This window comes from Phyllobates terribilis, unplaced genomic scaffold (assembly GCF_046119375.1).
Source record: "Phyllobates terribilis strain yellow unplaced genomic scaffold, ASM4611937v1 Scaffold_13__5_contigs__length_258822181, whole genome shotgun sequence".
Lineage (NCBI taxonomy): Eukaryota > Metazoa > Chordata > Amphibia > Anura > Dendrobatidae > Phyllobates > Phyllobates terribilis.
The window spans coordinates 208,681,936-208,701,990 of NW_027362773.1; the positions used below are offsets into that span (position 1 = coordinate 208,681,936).

Sequence of the window (20,055 nt, forward strand, 5' to 3'; positions counted from 1 at the left end):
CGGGCCCCGTAAATCCTGGGATATTAATGGGGGCATCACACCACCGACGCTCACTTACAGCAGCGCTTCCCTGGCCACGCCCCCTCTCCACATCTTCACGGCAGAGCTCGCTCCGGGATCATTTATCACAGCATGGCGTCCCCCTCAGCATAGCATCCCCCACAACCCCCCCTTTCTCTTTCCCTTTTGCGCGGCAAATCTGCCCGCGCCCTCTGTCGGGGGGCGTCTCGGGTGGGGCGTTACTCTTTCCGGCGGGTATACCCACCCCCCCCCCGGAAATCGGCCAATCAGGACCGAGGAGCAATGTGATGCTTCCGTCACGCCCACAGTTCTCCCGGGGACCTATCAGCGGCTGAGTTCTTAAGCCCACCCCCATTCCATCTGCCTATCGGAGCTTCGACTCCCCTAATTACTCAGGGCAACACGCTCTGCTCCTGCCCCGCCCTCTACGCCGCTCTCGGTCTGGCTCCGGCAGCAGCATTCTGTCTGACTGCCTCATCACCGCAGCCCTGCTCCTGTCTCCGCAGCTCCGGACCTTCCTACGGGGGGATACAGGACCGTGCACATTCCAGACCGGGAGAAACCAAAGACAAGAAAAATACCCAAATGGTTAAAAGTAAATGTATAGATCGCACAGTGCAAAAATAATAATAAATAATAAAGGGTATTTAGTTAACATAATTTTGATCAAAATAATGTAAAAGCTGTCCCGCTACGTCACGGCATCCCTTGTGGGACAGTCCTAACTCTAATATTAAAAACCTTACCATTTGTCAAGTGACATACATATGGACAAGGACAGAGAGACTGGATCCCTGGTGCAAGCATAAAACCGAGGCAGGATCAGCGTCCCAGCCCAGACAAAGGGCGGCCACACCCTTTTATATGCACTCAAGCATACTAACTGCAAAGAAAAAAAGGTTTTTAATATTAGAGTTAGGACTGTCCCACAAGGGTTTCTCTTTGTCTAATGGCCTTGTGTGAACATGCATTTACATTTTGCATGCACATCAATTTATGTTCCAGTTCACACCTTCAGGTTTTTACATTCCAGACCGGGTAGGCCCTACTCTGGCACCCACACACACACACACACACACACACACACACACACACACACACACACACACACACACACACACACACACACACAGGCTCCCTCCTCTGCAGTATTCCTGGTTAGGCACATATGGCCAAACCCAGGGAGCTTTCTGTCCGTCCCACTCACACAGTCACATAGTACTGCAAAGAGCACAGGCGTAGTAAGTGGCCCGCAGGTCTGACAACGGCTTTCTGCTCGACCTGCAAGCCTCCCACCATGCTGGCACTCTAAGATTCCCCTGCCGCCCAGGACAGGGTAACTCCCCCTCCTCCGGAGTGGGCTGTTGCTATGTCCCAGTCGGTCTCTGACCTCACCAAGGTATCTCAATCTCTGGTGCAGGTCCTAGAACGCTTGCCCATGCTATCCACGGCCACCAGTGCTCTGAACTTTCCAACAGACGATTCGCAGGCACCCCTGCCCCCTCCTCCTAAGGGCAGACCGAGGGCACGTTCTCAGAAACGGACTCACACAAGTTCATCCTCCAGCTCTCCAGACTCCAAATTGCTCCCTGCATCTCACACCTCTTCCCCAGAGGTCACTCCGGGATCAGACGCGGCATCAGATTCTGACTCTGGATCCGACACGGACCAATACTCTAAGGTCCAGGACATGGTTGACAGCCTTATATCGGCCGTCAATCAGACTCTGCATGTTAAAGAGGACGAGAACCCTTCTCAGGACTACTCAGTTTCCTTCAAGAGAATAAAGCGCCCGGCACGCACCTTTTCTAACCATTCAGAATTTGATGGTGTCTTTCAGAAACAGTGGGAGCATCCAGAAAATCGCTTCACTGGAAAGAAACAGACTTGCTATACTCCTTTAACCACGACCTCGTCAGCAGATGGACGGAGTCCCCTTCGGTGGATCCTCCTGTCTCTCGTCTCTCGGCTAAGATGGTACTGTCCCTTCCAGACGGTTCTTCCCTCAAGGACACTACGGATAGACAGGTTGAGGCCTTGGCTAAGTTAGCCTTCGAGGCTGCTGGCACCTCTTTGTCCTTCCTTCGCCTCAACTTGGGTATCAAAAGCAGTCTCCGCATGGGCCAAACAGCTTAGGCAGGGCATCTTTATGGGGGCTTCCCCAGACGATCTGGCTGACCTAGCGGATCAGATCGCCCACGCAGGGAAATATCTGCTCACGGCATCCCTTGACGCCGCTACCTGTTCAGCCCGCGTCTTCAGCAATATCATCGCTATACGTAGGATTCTTTGGCTGAAGGCTTGGAACGCCGATCCTGCCTCCAAAAAATCACTAACAAATCTCCCTTTTCAGGGCCCCAGACTATTTGGGTCTAAATTATACCAGATCATCTCTGATGCCACTGGGGGCAAGAGCACTTCCCTTCCCCAGCCGAGACCTAATCGCCCCTTTCCTAGGAAATGTTCCCTTCAGTTCCGGTCCTTTCGTCGGTTCGCTCAACCAGGACCCTCCTCTCAACAGGACCGTACCCCAGCACAGCAAGACAGACGTAAACCTACCTTTAGGCCCACTCCCAACTGGCGCGCAAAAGGTCGCTCTTCCAAGCCCTCTGGATCCTGATCCAACAGATTTTCCTCAGCATGACGGGACACTCCCACCTGGGATTTCTCCCAGGGTGGGCGGCAGTCTACTTCTGTTCCGAGACCCTTGGGTATCGGCAATAGAGGATGCCTGGGTCAAGGAGATTGTAACCTCAGGCTACAAGATCGAGTTCAACGCCATACCGGGAACACGATTTCTCAGGTCCTGCCACCCGCATCCATCTCTGCTTCCCGGTTTCCTTCAGGCCATTGCCTCCCTTCTGCGTTCAGGAGTCATAGTTCCAGTCCCCCTTCAGGAAAGGTGTTCAGGTTTCTACTCCAATCTTTTCGTCGTTCCAAAAAAGGACGGCTCACTACATCCGATCCAAGACCTCAAACAACTAAACAGACAGGTACGCGTACGGCACTTCAGAATGGAGTCCCTCAGGTTGGTAATCGCCTCGATGGAGGCTGGGGAATATCTATGTTCAGTGGACATTCAGGATGCATATCTTCATATCCCAATCTGCGCACCACATCAGAAGTTCCTTTGATTTGCCTTCCAGAACGCACATTACCAGTTCACTTCTCTCCCCTTCGGGCTTGCCTTCGCCCCGAGGGTTTTCACAAAGGTAATGGCGACGGTCATGGCCATTCTACGAGCCAGGGGGATTGTAATTATCCCCTACCTCGACGACCTAATGATCAAGGGTCCCACGTTCAGGGACTGTCTCCAGTCTCCAGATCACCCTGAACACGCTCTCTCGGTTAGGCTGGCTGATCAACACAGACAAATCCTCCCTGGTCCCATCTCAGTGCTTAACCTTTCTAGGGATGCAGTTCGACACGACCCATGCCCGGGTCCTCCCGAGGGAAAAGATAGACTCTCTCCGTCGGGGAATTCACCTTCTCTCCGACCCAAGTCCACGCCGTCTTCGCCGATCCATGAGTGTCTTGGGAAAAATGGTGGCAGCTATGGAAGCAGTGCAGTTTGCCCAGTTCCATACCTGGCCTCTTCAACTGGCCCTTCTGTCGGCATGGGACAAGAACCCGTCGTCTCTAGATCGACGCATCAGGTTACCTCTTCATGTGAGAAGGTCATTAATATGGTGGACTCGTCCTTCTTCCTTCAGACCCGGGAGGTCATTCCTACCGCTTCGCTAGCAGGTGGTCACGACTGATGCCAGCCTCATCGGTTGGGGGGCAGTCTTCATCCACAACACGGCTCAGGGCCGTTGGAGTCCCCACGAAGCCACCCTACCGATCAATATATTGGAGATAAGGGCAATCTACCTGGTGTTGCATCACTGGCAGGACATTCTTGCAGGGTCCCAGTCCGCGTACAATCGGACAACGCCACGGCGGTGGCGTACATAAACCGTCAGGTAGGAACGCGCAGCAAGTCCGTCTTGAAAGAGGTGACAAGAGTGCTAGTTTGGGCCGAGAACACTGTTCCGGCAATCTCAGCAGTCCACATTCCGGGGGTCGACAATTGGGCGGCCGACTTCCTCAGTCGGCAGGACCTTGCCTCAGGAGAATGGTCTCTCCATCCCGAGGTGTTCCATCAGATATGCTCACGATGGGGCACGCCGGATGTCGACCTCATGGGGTCTCGGTTAAACCACAAGGTTCCATCTTTCGTAGCCCAGTCCCGCGATCCTCTTGCGATCGCTCAAGACGTGCTAGTCATTTCATGGTCTCAGTTCCAGCTGCCCTATCTTTTCCCTCCTCTACCATTGATACCTCGGGTTGTCAAAAAGATCAAGACAGAAGGAGTAGCGGTAATTCTAGTAGCCCCGGATTGGCCCAGACGCATCTGGTAAGCAGATCTAGTAAACCTGCTCGTCGACTCCCCCTGGAGACTACCGGACCGTCCGGACCTCCTCTCCCAGGGGCCTATTCTTCATCAGAGTTCTCGTTCTCTGAATTTAATGGCATGGCTGTTGAGGCCGCAGTGTTGACGAAGGCGGGTTTTGCAGACAACGTCATCCAGACCCTAATTAGTGCCAGGAAACCCACAACCTCACACATATACCACAGAACCTGGAGAGCCTTTTTTCGTCACTGCGAGAATGATCAGCTAGCTCCCATGTCCTTTTCGCTTCCGGTCATTTTGGTTTTTCTTCAGTCTGGCCTGGAAGCGGGACTCTCTCTAAGCACTCTCAAAGGCCAGGTTTCGGTCTTGTCCATTCTATTCCAACGTAACTTGGCTTTCCGTCCTCAGGTCAATACGTTTCTACAAGGGGTGGCTCACCTGGTGCCGCCTTATCGCTCCCCGGTGGATCCATGGGACCTTAATATGGTCCTGAGCGTCCTTCAACAGCCCCCATTTGAACCCATTCAGGATATCTCAGCCTCGCTGCTCTCCTGGAAGGTGGCTTTTCTTGTGGCTGTTACCTCTATTAGGAGGGTTGCAGAGCTCGCAGTCCTCTCTTGTCGGTCGCCTTTTCTGGTCTTCCATCAAGACAAGGTAGTGCTTAGCCAAGTGCCTTCCTTTTTGCCAAAAGTGGTCTCCTCTTTCCACATCAATGAGGACATTGTTTTGCCTTCCTTCTGCCCGACTCCAGTGCACCCTCGGAAGAAATCCCTGCACAAACTGGATCTGGTCAGAGCTTTGCATGTGTACCCTTCTAGAACGGCTTCCCTTCGGCGTTCGAACGCAAGGGTCTTCCTGCTTCCAAGTCAACCATCGCCCGTTGGATACGTTCGACCATTTTGGAAGCATACCGCGTCTCGGACAAATCTCCCCCTCCGGGGGTAAGGGCTCACTCCACCTGGGCGGTGGCGGCCTCTTGGGCTGTTCGCCATCAGGCTTCAAATTCTCAGATCTGTAAGGCCGCAACATGGTCTTCACTCCACACCTTTTCAAGGTTTTACAAGGTCCACACAAGGTCCATCGGCTGATGCCAGTCTTGGACGGAAGGTTCTGCAGGCAGCGGTTGCCCGCAGTCAGACCTAGTCTGTGGCTATCTTTTACTCTCCCACCCTAGGGACTGCTTTTGGACGTCCCATGGTCCTGTGTCCCCAAATGAAGCGATAAAGAAAGAGGGATTTTTGGTACTCACCGTAAAATCTTTCTTGGAGCCTTCATTGGGGGACACAGCACCCTCCCTGATTTTGGGCATAGGTACAGTTGGCCCGGTTGGGCATCTAATTTAGTTTTCACGGTTGTGCCCCGTTGGGCATTGCATAGTTAATTGTTTTATGTTCCTCCTACTGCTTTAGCCACTAACTGGTGAACTTGGTGCCTGTAGGCGGGTGCATACTGCGGAGGAGGAGATATTTCTTTTTTTGCCTAGTGTCAACCTCCTAGCGACAACAGCATACACCCATGGTCCTGTGTCCCCCAATGAAGGCTCCAAGAAAGATTTATGGTGAGTACCAAAAATCCCTCTTTTCCTGCCATCAGTGCAGAAAAAAACGCAACATGTGAACATAGCCTTATAGTCCTGTCCCTGAAATGCCCGTTTTGCATACCTCATATCCTCCCAGTTTGAAGGTCAAAGTCACATCGATCGGATGGTTGACGACTCCAACAACTGAACGCACCAAAGACATAAAGAGCAGAGGAAACCAAATGATACAGATGAGGAAAACGATGATGAGACCGCCCATGCCGTACTTCACCATCTTCTTTTTCTTCTGTCCTTTAGGCTGCGGGTATTTCTGAAGAGGAGACAAATTTTACAATAACTCGAAATCTGTCGCAAAGTTTATTGAACTATTTAGATGTGATCAAAACTTTCTCAAATGGACCGAAAAGGAAAGAATCAAAGAGAAAAAAACAATTCTATTTGCTTCATTGAGGGTCCATATTGAGGTGTCACTTCCATTTGTCCCTGACTTCTTTATGTATATTATACATTAAATTCTCTGAACGCTTGATATATTCCAGTCCGGTAAAGATCAGATATCAGCTGGCGGATTTCTTGTAAAACGGAAAATCATGATTCAGCCGTCACTAACAATGAAACAGATTTTCCTCTGCTATAAAGAAGGGTGTGTCTGTAAAAAGAAAAGCCGTTTTCCTAATTTCTTTTCTTCCTCAATCGGCTTTATATGACCTCATGAGAAAGAAAAAAATATATTCTTGATCGGATAGAAAGCAGGCGGTCCTGGCGGTCGTTCCAAATTCCTCTAGATACGGTGACATTATTCCATGAGCCAGCGCCATAAATATTCAGTGATTGTCGGCGGCGGGGGTCACACCTCAGCCTGAGCTCTTACAGGAATTTAGAAAATAATTTCAGCCCTTCTGAGTAATGCAATGGATGCCGGCCCAGAATATATATATATTTTTTTCTTAGTGAGGTGTTCAGCTAAAGTAGGGGAAAAACTGATGATAGACTGATCGGTCCATATATTACCTGATGAGCTGTGATATAACCGAGGCTGAATTATTAGTCACTGCAGGGCTACTAGGAGCCATGTTTGTTAGACGATCAGTGGGTTTCGGAGGCCGCATGCAGGGAGCCCCTTCTGTAGACCTGAATTTTCATTCTTACCTTTTCAGTTTCACGACTGCACTTTATAATAAAGATATTGGCATAAATGTCCTCCACGCACATCCAGTTGGATAATGAGAGGGTAGTGTCCGTCCAGACCCAGTCCATGACGGCCCGCAGCTCCACCAAGAAGGGAACCAGACGGAAGCTGCAAGAGAGCGGGACGTTATAGGCGGCAGCTAAGAGATGAGCAAATAATGGCGTGGGACCCTGGTCAGTCTTCTGCAGACCTCCTCCTACCTTGCCTTTTGATTAGCCGGCTTAGTGTCAAGTGCGTCAAGCCAGGCCAGCTAATCAGAGGAGAAGCCGGGGATGGAGGAGGCTATGGAGTACAGACCAGGGTCCTAGGAATCAACTTGCTCATCTCTAGCGGCAGCGTATCAGTAGTTAGAAGATCTTACACCGTAAAGATGTCTTACCCCTGGAAGAGGAAAAGGTTTACGTGGTTGTACTTCTTGGTCAGGAAGTTGCCTAGAATACGGGTTGGGTATCCACAGCGGATTTGATAGGCAGACAGGGCAAAGTAGATGCACTTTACAAAATACCACAACTGCGCCACCGTGTTCTGACTGAACATCCTGGAGAATAAGGAAATAATAATGGACCAAGGTGTATAGATCCATCACGACATGGACTTTATGTTGGGGTTCTTACCTTTCAGTAACTGCAGGTAGGATGAAGAACATCCAGACATGGATGCCGATGACCAGTATCACCTGGAAGATCAGCTTCCCAAGTACGGTCTTCCGAAGGTACAGAGCTCGGTCGATCACCATAGTTGAGAACTGGATGAGAAGCATCACAAGGAAGGCCTCAGGGACCTGATCGTCTGACAGCGACGAGGTTATGTCAGCAGCGGCCGAGTGTTTCTAGAGGGGAGAGGAGCTTGAGCTCAATGTGATGGTGATGGGGTTGTAAATGGAGATTTGGTAACTTTAACTTTGCAGTCACTTACCCCAAATGCCCAGAAGCCAAACACGATGATGACAAAGTCCACCACGTCAGCGAGGAACATAAGAGCGTAGACATCGGTGGCCGCTCGGTACTGTGTATGAAGGATGTCGTGGAAGAAAGCCTTCAATGGTTTGTACACTCCCTGCACCCTACAACAGGAACACGGTTACAGGACAATCTCAGATAGTAGAATCAGTTCGGATCAATTAGCAGGACCTGGTCCAACATCCAGGACGGTGGCCTCCAACATCCAGGACGGGAGATGTAAGGCATTTATCATGGCTCCCGTCCAGTCTATTGTAGACTACGGACCGGGACATGCGAATAAATCATTTTAAATAGGTGGATATTCATCACACACACACACACACACACACACACACACACACACACACTTCACCTTCTACGTAGAAATGTAGGATCTAGACTGTTAACCCATTGCTGTACTGTGACGTAATACTGCAGCGCTGTACTTGTAATGGTGCCGATGTGTGACTCCTAGTCCCATTTAATGCAAACCATCCAGAGTTCCCTACATCAAACCAACAAAGGGGCATCCTCCCTTTCTCTACCTCCCTTATGCCAGTGTCCCAGGACCACACTGTAACGGTGTGTGCCAACAGGAGGTATAACACACAGGGGACCATGCTGTATGTTCACACACTGCATAGATGCTCTTGATTTTCCTGCGCGGATTTGCATGTACAGTAACAGCACCAGATTAGCAGACGAGATTTCAACAAATATCATTAACATGTTGCTGAAAATTTCTGAGCAAAAAAAAAAAAAAAAAAGAAAATTGATTGCATTGCAACGTGCGAAATGCACTAAGAATTGATCCCGACAGTGAATCTGCATCAAATTCTCAACAAAAATCTTCTATGCGAGAATGTGCCAAAGCGATTTTATACAATGCTAGTGTTAGATTCTCAGTTCAGCCCTTTCATTCCCACCATGGTGTAAATGGGATAATCAGCAAATAATGCAAAGTACACGTAAACCACTTACAGCCGGATGAAAAAATTCTCAACCTTCATTCCCACCATCTTCATTTTCACGGCCGCCGGCTTCTTTTTCTTCTTTTCTGAATCTTGCGGCTTTTCCTTTGTTGCATCTAGGACAAAATTGGATAATGTGTCAGAAACCTACATTATTACCAGAAATGATAAAACACATTCGATTTGATAGGATATTATGGAAAAAAAAAATGTACAGTACAGACCAAAAGTTTGGACACACCTTCTCATTTAAAGATTTTTCTGTATTTTCATGACTATGAAAATTGTACATTCACACTGAAGGCATGAAAACTATGAATTAACACATGTGGAATTATATACTTAACAAAAAAGTGTGAAACAACTGAAAATATGTCTTATATTCTAGGTTCTTCAAAGGAGCCACCTTTTGCTTTGATGACTGCTTTGCACACTCTTGGCATTCTCTTGATGAGCTTCAAGAGGTAGTCACCGGAAATGGTTTTCCAACAATCTTGAAGGAGTTCCCAGAGATGCTTAGCACTTGTTGGCCCTTTTGCCTTCACTCTGCGGTCCAGCTCACCCCAAACCATCTCTATTGGGTTCAGGTCTGGTGACTGGAGGCCAGGTCATCTGGCGTAGCACCCCATCACTCTCCTTCTTGGTCAAATAGCCCTTACACAGCCTGGAGGTATGTTTGGGATCATTATCCTGTTGAAAAATAAATGATGGTCCAACTAAACGCAAACCGGATGGAATAGCATGCCGCTGCAAGATGCTGTGGTAGCCATGCTGGTTCAGTATGCCTTCAATTTTGAATAAATCCCCAACAGTGTCACCAGCAAAACCCCCCTACACCATCACACCTCCTCCTCCATGCTTCATGGTGGGAACCAGACATGTAGGGTCCATCCGTTCACCTTTTCTGCGTCGCACAAAGACACGGTGGTTGGAACCAAAGATCTCAAATTTGGACTCATCAGACCAAAGCACAGATTTCCACTGGTCTAATGTCCATTCCTTGTGTTCTTTAGCCCAAACAAGTCTCTTCTGCTTGTTGCCTGTCCTTAGCAGAGGTTTCCTAGCAGCTATTTTACCATGAAGGCCTGCTGCACAAAGTCTCCTCTTAACAGTTGTTGAAGAGATGTGTCTGCTGCTAGAACTCTGTGTGGCATTGACCTGGTCTCTAATCTGAGCTGCTGTTAACCTGCGATTTCTGAGGCTGGTGACTCGGATAAACTTATCCTCAGAAGCAGAGGTGACTCTTGGTCTTCCTTTCCTGGGGCGGTCCTCATGTGAGCCAGTTTCTTTGTAGCGCTTGATGGTTTTTGCAACTGCACTTGGGGACACATTCAACGTTTGCCCAATTTTTCGGACTGACTGACCTTCATTTCTTAAAGTAATGATGGCCACTCGTTTTTCTTTACTTAGCTGCTTTTTTTCTTGCCATAATACAAATTCTAACAGTCTATTCAGTAGGACTATCAGCTGTGTATCCACCAGACTTCTGCACAACACAACTGATGGTCCCAACCCCATTTATAAGGCAAGAAATCCCACTTATTAAACCTGACAGGGCACACCTGTGAAGTGAAAACCATTTCCGGTGACTACCTCTTGAAGCTCATCAAGAGAATGCAAAGAGTGTGCAAAGCAGTCATCAAAGCAAAAGGTGGCTACTTTGAAGAACCTAGAATATAAGACATATTTTCAGTTGTTTCACACTTTTTTGTTAAGTATATAATTCCACATGTGTTAATTCATAGTTTTGATGCCTTCAGTGTGAATGTACAATTTTCATAGTCATGAAAATACAGAAAAATCTTTAAATGAGAAGGTGTGTCCAAACTTTTGGTCTGTACTGTATATCTCTACGTGTCTGACCATGGGAGCAGAAACAGCCATAGAAAGCGTTGTGGTCTGAAGGGTCTCGGCATCAGAACATAAAATATATACAAACTGGTCCTTCACAAACCCATATGAACCAACGCATTCAGCCCACCCACTGTAACTAGCATAAGACCCTAATCTCATTGGCACGAAGAGAGTCACACCTTTGTCCAACTCGCTTGTCTGCGACTCTCTTCTTTTCCGCCGACGCAAAGAGCTGGTGCTTCCCTTGGGATCCGGCTCTTCAGATATCTGGATTTCTGTCTCACTTTCTTTTTCCTTCTGAGGTTTCTCTACGGATTCCAAATCCTTCCGATCCCATAATCCATAGCTCTGGGGAAAAAAAAAAGAATGAAATACGGATGGTAAACCTGTATGGATATAGTGAGGAGTAACATTTGTGGCATTTATCAAACACTTGTGACAACCTCCTTACCATGAGCAGCGATCGATGGAAGAAAAGTGTCAGAAGTTGGATCAGATCATATTTGATGTAGGAGTCGCTCTTCTCCAGGCCGAGGATTCGAGGAGGGAAAAATGGTTTCCCATCATAGCGAAAGAGAACGGTATCACTATTCCATGGGAAGAAACCAAACTGACCGAGGTATTTAATTACCACCATAACCTGCAGGATGAAGAACACGGCAAAGGTTATAGGTATTGGATGGGATATTCGCCAGTGATATGTTAACACCAAACTGATGGCCGACGTACCTCCGTATAAATTATAGCAGTCATCCAAAATCGCTTGCTTGGCCGGTGTATGGCCAACATGGCCCACAAGAAGACCAGGATAGGGAGGAAGAGCGAGATGAGAGAGGCGCTCACCATGTTGTTTAGGACGATGATAAAGTAGCAGAGTAATTCAGAGTGAGCCGCCACCAAGTGATAGAGGGCAAACAAAAACCTTAAAAGTCGACTCTGTGACCTGAAGAAACGCTGCGAGTCGGAGAGTTCAGGGAATGTGAGCGGCCTGTCGTATGGAGACATGCGATATTGAGAACATCAGATTAGAAGACCACCACTGCGGATGTCACAGGAATGGCTGCGTTATGTAGCGGTGCTTACCTGCAGAGCAGCAGTTCGCTGGCGGTGCGGGAGCGTTTTGTTGGCGGGATTTCTAGGGAGCCTTTATCTGATGGACTCTCCTCCCAGCCGATGGCAGCAGATATCTGCTCCATACTGTTAGTGCGGGTGTTGTAGCCGGTACTGAGTGGAGTGATGATATCTGTACAGTCGGCCAAACTGCTGAGAGCCTCCTCTTCATCACAGCCACTAAGAAGAAGAAGAAGTCACTATGAGCACAGGGCCTATGTCGTCCATTTCTACCCAATGTCTGTACCTCTACGCTTACCTTGAAGCCATGCTGGTTTGCGAGTCCACGCCCTTATCAAAAGTAGTCACAGCGGGCAGAGAGGATGCGCCAGGTCCTTTCTTGTCCTTCTCCGTCTCATGAAGGGAGGAGAGATCCTTTCGAGTGACATCATCACCCTGCAAAGTAATAGAAGGCAACATGAACTGATCGTCACTCCATGGACTAAATAGTAATTGCACTAGTTTTGATAGATGGGAGTCCAGTTACTGAGACCCCCACTAATTGCTGAAACAAAGGTGCCTTCAGCTGTGATGGTCTCTGCGGAAGATGACTTCAGACTAAAAGTCTTCAGTCTCAGAGGACAGTCAATTACCGCCCCTTCGTACCTGCAATCACTGGGGGTCTCAGCATTTGAACATCCTCCTATGAAAGTTCATTTAATCTTTAATGGATTTGTACATGATCTCAACCATTTTCTAAATTAGAAAAAAATAAAAAATAGTGGACAGAAAAGGACTACGACTACACAAGGTTTATTGTAGTCTGTTACCATGGAGACATCTACATAAGAGATTTCGCATTCAAAATGTTTTGCAAAGTTGCTTCATTTTTGATGCATTCTTACCCTCTAAGCTGATCAAAGCGGATGCGTTGAGCCAAATAAATTCTCAAGCCACTGCTTTTATGGCAATTTAGTAAAGGGATGTGGCGACAGAACGATTACAATTCTACAATGCTACAGAATAAATGGTTACCTTGGACAACTTTTGGGTTAAAATGTATCTCTCTACCCACAATACAGTGGACATGTCCACATACTGCTTGGTAAGAGTACCCAGCCAGTCTATGAGACCATCCAACATGGCGAGAAAGAGGACCCAGAGGAACTTCAGTATGTCCAGAATACGTTGTACCACGTTCCTTCCACCTGGAGGAGACGGAACAAAATCAGAAGAGAACACGAAATAAGGCAGCAAAGCCTCATAAATCAGCACGACCTTCTAGAAGAGTCGTAAAACCGACACAAAGCCGTCATTTCCTGTAATAAGAATTTGGGGAGAACTAATCCACCAACCGCCCCCCCTTATAATCCGGCCTTAATTCAGGTTTAATCCAGGTAATATTTCAATAAAACGTATTAATGGAAGCTTCTCACACGGTGACTTCATTTCTTCTATCTCTCTCCAAAGACGCGGTGGCAGAACAGGTCTTAAAAATTAAGAACTTGGTGCAGAGACAAAGAAAACAGCAACGGGCTCAAGATGGTATTAAGCAGTCGTGGTCACGTGTTATTCGTGGCCTCTGATCATACAATGTAGAGAAGGCGCTGACATCGTGGTGGGCAAGATATTTATGACCGAATCGGACGTGGTAAATTCCTTAGGGTAAAAATTGTTATTTTTGGCAAAGTCTAAGTAGAATCTTTACCTCTTGTTCTTTGGTGGGATACGTATTGAAACTTGTATGAAATAAGGACATGTGGATTTGAAAATTACTTGTTTCTAAATACCTGCTACAGTCGACCTCTTTGGAATACAGACTGATTGTACAGCATAAAATTTTGGCATAAAATTGCAGCAATCAATTGGAAAGGGAAGACTGACGCAGAAATCCTGCAAATTGCTCCATTTCTGATACCGAGCAGATTTGCTAGTGGAGGAAAGATTAGGAATCGGCGAGAAAAGGAGTCCTAAAATCCTATGAGAGTTACGTGATACCAGAGGCGTCAACGCCCCATGTAACGTCCTGCTCACCCTGCTCCTCATCTAGAACCTCATCCTCTTCCGTTTCACTTGGCGGTTCCTCCTGGTTCTCATTTGCAGATTCTCCTGCTGAAAACCGAAATAGTAAAATTACTAATGAGACCTCAATTTGCCATAAATGAGACAGATTTCATAGAAAATTGTAAAATGTCGCACTATTAAAACTCTTCACAACGAAAACAGTAAATAGGGAGACACAGTTAAAGGCCACATTATGGGCAGCAAACTCCAATGATCAAATGCACCAGACATTGGCCTCATTCTGGTCTCCATTTTTTTTTTCTCGATTTCTATCAGTGTCCTGGATCAGATTTTAATCAGTGTGTATATTTTTACCATCAGTATCTCTCATATAAGAAAAAAACAAACCTGATGGAGGTTTCTCGGGCTTCCCCTTATGAGTAAAAAGACCGGTCAGCACCAGGAGGACATCAGCGTGCTTTCCGAGGGTTTCCACTGACCCACAATCTTGCATTAGTGAATTTTATCTGTTCCTTGGGTCAAAAATCAGACTTCCCACTGGGTGTCCGACCACCAATCTAAACAATGCCACCCTGAAGAGCCCCAATCTGAGCAGAGGTCGAGCATGTGCACCTCCACCCATTCAGAGAGAGCAGATCCATTTGTGGGACTTCAGTCCGGCGTCCAGGTCAGTAGGACGTGGCAGATAGACGTTCCAGCGTCCCTGACACAACTTTTCATTAGCCACGGCTGGGGCGACGTCATCTGTGCATCACGTTACACAGATGAAGTTGCACCAGCCCTGAAAAATCAAATGCCGGAAGGTAAGAGTCGCAGGCCTCTAGTCTGGCTGCCCTGGATGCCGGACCGGAGTCCCGAGAAACGATCCACTATCTCTATTCTTAATGGGATTGCCGCAACGTCGGGCTATCTCCAAACTCCAGAAGTCCCACTGAGAATGAATGGAGTACAGGTGCACATGCCCGACCTCTGCTCCATTCAAGCTCCCAATGATCTAATATAGACACCTTTCCTAAGGATTGAGACACCAGGATAATTCCTTTAATCACAAGCCCCTTATTTCGGGACCCAGGACTAAGTGCCTTCTATTTTAGGCAGGTAAATAAGGCAAATATAAAATCTAATTGGTACATTTCTCCTCTACTGATGCTCCTTTCTTCACCACTTGTCTCATCTTCTCAGTTTCCATCCTTTGCCTGTGGTGCCTTCTTCTTTCTTTCAGTGCTGTCTTGGCGCTGGTGACCCAGGCCTGATATGCCAACTACAATATACAAGTGATGGAGAAGTATACGGGTCAGAGAGCCCACCAGACAAGAAACATTCATAAATATACAACCTGGTCTTACCTGGAAAGCACTCTGCTTGGGTGGTCTCTGATCCTCCAGTGCAGACTCCTCATCTTCCTCACTGTCCGACTCAAACAAGTAATAATCTCCCGAGTGCAGAACTGTCAGGGACACAAAGAAAATTTTAAGCCTCCTACACAGCCATTTCTCTTTCAGTTAATGACGGTGTTTAAACCTACATATGAAAATGATGATCATTATCGCCTGTTTGGTATAATTAGTTACTGATGCACAAAGTTAGGGATTTTATAGGATTATAGTCAAGTGTAAGTGTACCTAGAGGAACTGATGATAAAATGGAAAGGGCGACCACACTAAATATCGATGTTATTTCGATTTCCGTTTTGTTTATTGACAAAAATAAAATTATTATTAACAATTTGACTTATGGAAGAATTCTTACTTTTCAGTACTTTTCCCACATCAGCCTAAAATGTTTTAATAGTACGGTTTATAAAATCTGACGTCTAGTTTTGCAGTACTTGGCCTTAAAGGGGACAATAAATTAAGAGATGAGATATGTGGAATCGCGTGCTGGCAATGGAGACTATGATTTAATCTCAAACAGATTTATCATTGTGTAGGGTGAAACCAGTAGTATTCAGTTTTGCCGTTTTTTTTCATAGTTACCTTTTACAAGCCATTTATTATCTATATTCATATTATTCACATCTCTTAGTAGGAAATGAAGTTTCTTGGTGCATCACCTTGTTTTGTCCCTATAACTACCTGAAGCATGATCTAACCAGGGGCGGCTCCAGTGAATCTTCTTTTTGGAAGAGGCCTTTTTACCACCTTCTTCTCCACCTGGAAATGAACCAAAGAAACTTTAATCAGTCAGTTTGGTCACGTCAACAGGAGATCAAGACATAAAAACACGCAGTTTCCCTCCAAGCAGGAGCGTAACATTTAAAAAATGTATTCAGCGGTCGATCCAATGCTTCCTCACTGTTCATACCTGCATTGTCCTGCTCTGTTTCACTTTTCTTCCTTCCTTGATGATAACGCTCCTGTTTGGCTCGAATTCTTTCCATTCTGCGGATAATAATTGATGTCCATTAGACATGCTGGTCCAAATAAGAAAGGAATCCACAATGAACTAAATTTTTTTTTTTTTTTTTTTTTTAAGCCCCTTTGTATAATGAAAACACGGAGGGGCTTAAAAAAAAAAGTTTTTAAATGGCAGCCAATGATGAGGTGTAGTCACTAAGAATCTGCCGCGCTGAACGATCATGTAATCCACGGATGGGAAATGTGAGAGCGGGACACGTGGTTATAGAAATGCATTAAAATCCAGTGACTCCTTGGATCAAAAAAGAAAAAAAAATATAGATTTTTTTCCTTTGCCCATAGGGATTAATCGCAGGGCAACCTTTATTCGTCTAGTGTGATTGGACGCTGTGGGCAACAAAGACAATTACACAGTTCTCCCCTCCTACCCCAAAGCTAAATGTAGAAGATAAATGAGGACGTCTTTTGTCCTTTGCATTGTCAGTATATCTGTGCCGGATACTGTGGCCACTTACTGTTTCTTGAGCTGACCAAGCGATCGTCTCTCTGTGTCTTGGCGGAAATCCATGTTTTTCCTTATACTGGCCATAAAAAGCTCAAATCCTCTGCAAAAAAAAATGAAAAAAAATTTTTTATATTAAAAAAGATGTAAAATAGAATCTTTCTGCAATATTTTTATAAAGGAAATCGATTTCAATCTGGTTGTATATAGCGGCATGCGTATTTCTATAGTATGCAGGGAAGGAAAATCAGACCTGGAGGCCTGCAGGGAGGAAGCGCGGAGGTCAGAGACCACGTGCAAGAAGTAGGAGCTGAGGAAGACTCTTCTCTGCAGGAGAAGAAAGAAAAAGCAAATGCTGTCCCAGATGATCCCGGCTTCTTCCACGGGCAGTGGGCAATCATGACCTTTGTTGATTTCCCTGGCTGGAGACAGAAATGGGGGGGTAGTAAATGGCAAATCATACATTATAATGACAAATAAATGGCCGGGGAATGTTCCTTCTGATTTGGTCTCTACCTCTGACCACCCTGAATTCATCTACAGGATCACAATTACAATCCCAAAGCTCGAAGGAATAACAAAAAGCTCATCTCAGACTCCAATTAATGTAGATATGGAAGTGACGTTTCCCAAGTTATATTTTTGTTCTATAGTTGACATTCAGAAATGTCTCTGGCACCAAGTTCAGTAATATTTGTGAATTGAAGCTAATAATTTGACCTTGCAATCAGATTAGACGTGTGATTAATTCTAAGCTGGTCCAGGCTTAATAGGCTTTTGTCTTGGCGGTACTCACGATTGTAGTAGCCCTTGACGGTACACACCAGGCTGAACAGCTGTATTACCCAGCAAAAGTTGTTCTGCATTTGCTGGACGAAGACACAAGACAAGAGCTGGAAGAGAAGAGGTAGATGAGATAAGAGATTAAGAAAAAACCGCAGTGGGGCAGATCCAATTTCCATCCATTTTTACCATCAGCTTTGCAGTTCTTCAACAATACAAAAATTTGGGTAAAAAACTTACACCTTTATTTGATAATTTTAGAGCATTTGCTGACTTTTTAACAACTTTATTAAAACAAAGCCACACACCTATAAGTTTCTGGGTAAAAGGGTAATTCTTACCGACAACAGATTCTTGGACAGGATGACGGTGATGTTGTAGATGATCAGACAGTCCCATAGCACCAGTCTGGCTTTCACAGGCTTCTGGAGGAGCGCCATGCCGAAGAGGAGGAGGTAAAAGCAGGACATCAGGTAACCGAGGCCAAAAACGCTGATCCGAGTGGCTCCGGTGATGAAGACAATTGCCAAGACGAACCAGAACAGGTAACGGAAAACCACCACCTTCAGCATGTCCAGATAGGACCTGTAATAAGAGGAGATAGGGTTCACTTGACCGATGGCATTACAGACTTTATTCAACAACGTGTCCTTTAATAAATTATCTCCGACCCAAAGAAATAGCATTTTATATGCTTGATGCCATTAAGTCGGGCCAGGAATTGCTCATACCCTACATTGGGCACATGATCCTTCAAAAATGCCTTCAGTGAAAATTCTTAAAAAGGAATATTCTGGACAAATCAGATACACTGTGGTTCCTAGGGGGAGACGGGTGCATGACCCCCTTTATGGATTTTTTTTTGCATTGGTGTCACGCGCGGATCCCACTTGGAAAACACAGAGTGCACCCTTTGCTCAGAGCATTGCTTTACTGGATGACGGGTTAAGGATCTCACCGACAGTTGATGTAGTTTGGGACCAAGTTGGGTCTGTCCCCGGGAAATTCTATCTGCTCGGTGTTCTCCCCGGCCACGGTGTACCACTCCTCCTTCTTTTCGTTAACAAATACTTTCCACTGTTGGGACACACACAGCAGCAGGAGAAAGTCACCTGCGATAAAAGAATAACTGGGTCAACAATTTAAAAAAAAAAAAAAAAAAAGTTGGAGAAGACAACCTGAAGGATGAAAGGAACAACAGAAGTTGGCAGAACTTCAAGGAACTATGGCCTCCTCCTGTTTTATTGGCTTGTACACTGAATAGTCAAAGCTCACTTTGAAGTGTACGGATTCTCTGGTCACAAAAGCGGGAAGGTGGTGTCCTGCCGGTTTCCTAAATACATATAGGCTGGACATGTTCTGTATCCAAACGATGAAGTGGATATTGATGCACAAAGTGGAGGCCGCAAGGGCAAAACAGATCTGGAACATTTTGTTCACGTTTGTGTTTTACAGGTTATTTATTTAGGTTATTTCATACACAATTGTGTATGAGACCTAAAAGTAACATGCGAGGAAAGGGAAATAAGCAGTATAATTGGATAAAAATGGTTGTCTAATAGAAAAGGGGTCTCCGATACCCTAATCCGATGGTGCCACGAGCGCTATTTTTTGGGGGAATTTCCATACATGTCCACCACTCAAGTGCCCTTAACAAAATTTGACATGTGGGATCAGGGCACAATTCTGCTCTGAAAATTGGGGAGACTTCCATAAATTTTACATTAATGGCAAATCTTTTGGATAGACAACTTTACTTCTACGCTACCGCCTAAGACATCAGTGCCATTTCTGCAAGGTCCAACGCAGAACGTGAAAGAACCTGAATCCAACCATCAATGTCCTCGTATATCTACACTTTAGTGACACTTCTGGAGCCAGTTGGGATGTGGACATTGGTAAGGGATAATAAACAGTCATCTTTTCTTACACTTTCAGTGACATAACTTACTGATAAGGTTGGTAGCATTAGGAGGAGTGTAGAAGTCGGGAAGATACATCCATTTTATCAAAGCAGAGTTCACGGGAACAAATTTGTCCCATCTCCAGGGATATTCTGTCAGTGAATATATAAAAAGGCCCACGTTAATGACATCCATATGATGATTTATGATGCTGTGTGGCAGAACCGTACTTACCTATGCAGAGCACAGGCGGCATACCCAGACACAGCAGGTACTGCCAGAGGAGGAAGAAGATAAGAAACAAGCAGTACTTTGGCCACACTTTTGCTATCTTCGCTCTCTGTCGTCGGGTCAAGATTACAATCAGCCAGCAACCGTGGAAGATAACCATGAAGTTCATACGCTGACCGATTACATTCACGGTTAAGAGGAAGCAGATCTGAGATTGCAAAGAAAAATATATCAGATAAGTACAGAAAAAAAAAAAATAGTCATGAGACTGAGCTGCAAGAAGGCCCAGCC

The 20,055-nt window shown here is 46.1% G+C and overlaps 1 protein-coding gene across 1 annotated transcript in view; it reads right to left on the reverse strand.

Annotated features, from left to right (window-relative positions):
• The window catches only part of PIEZO1 (piezo type mechanosensitive ion channel component 1 (Er blood group)), a 129,125-nt gene that overhangs the window by 4,051 nt on the left and 105,019 nt on the right, over positions 1–20,055 (reverse strand). The window contains exons 22-45 of the mRNA XM_073659170.1: positions 19,768–19,972; positions 19,581–19,685; positions 18,588–18,741; positions 17,971–18,214; positions 17,643–17,739; positions 17,100–17,268; positions 16,860–16,949; positions 16,292–16,368; positions 16,063–16,140; positions 15,334–15,434; positions 15,119–15,248; positions 13,997–14,074; positions 12,998–13,170; positions 12,282–12,418; positions 11,996–12,202; positions 11,642–11,900; positions 11,364–11,552; positions 11,092–11,260; positions 9,069–9,174; positions 8,062–8,209; positions 7,761–7,975; positions 7,526–7,684; positions 7,107–7,254; positions 6,079–6,267 (exon numbers count right to left, since the gene is read on the reverse strand). Of these exons, the coding sequence (XP_073515271.1) occupies positions 6,079–6,267; positions 7,107–7,254; positions 7,526–7,684; positions 7,761–7,975; positions 8,062–8,209; positions 9,069–9,174; positions 11,092–11,260; positions 11,364–11,552; positions 11,642–11,900; positions 11,996–12,202; positions 12,282–12,418; positions 12,998–13,170; positions 13,997–14,074; positions 15,119–15,248; positions 15,334–15,434; positions 16,063–16,140; positions 16,292–16,368; positions 16,860–16,949; positions 17,100–17,268; positions 17,643–17,739; positions 17,971–18,214; positions 18,588–18,741; positions 19,581–19,685; positions 19,768–19,972 (3,627 nt within the window). The remainder of the gene's footprint in view (positions 1–6,078; positions 6,268–7,106; positions 7,255–7,525; positions 7,685–7,760; positions 7,976–8,061; positions 8,210–9,068; positions 9,175–11,091; positions 11,261–11,363; positions 11,553–11,641; positions 11,901–11,995; positions 12,203–12,281; positions 12,419–12,997; positions 13,171–13,996; positions 14,075–15,118; positions 15,249–15,333; positions 15,435–16,062; positions 16,141–16,291; positions 16,369–16,859; positions 16,950–17,099; positions 17,269–17,642; positions 17,740–17,970; positions 18,215–18,587; positions 18,742–19,580; positions 19,686–19,767; positions 19,973–20,055) is intronic.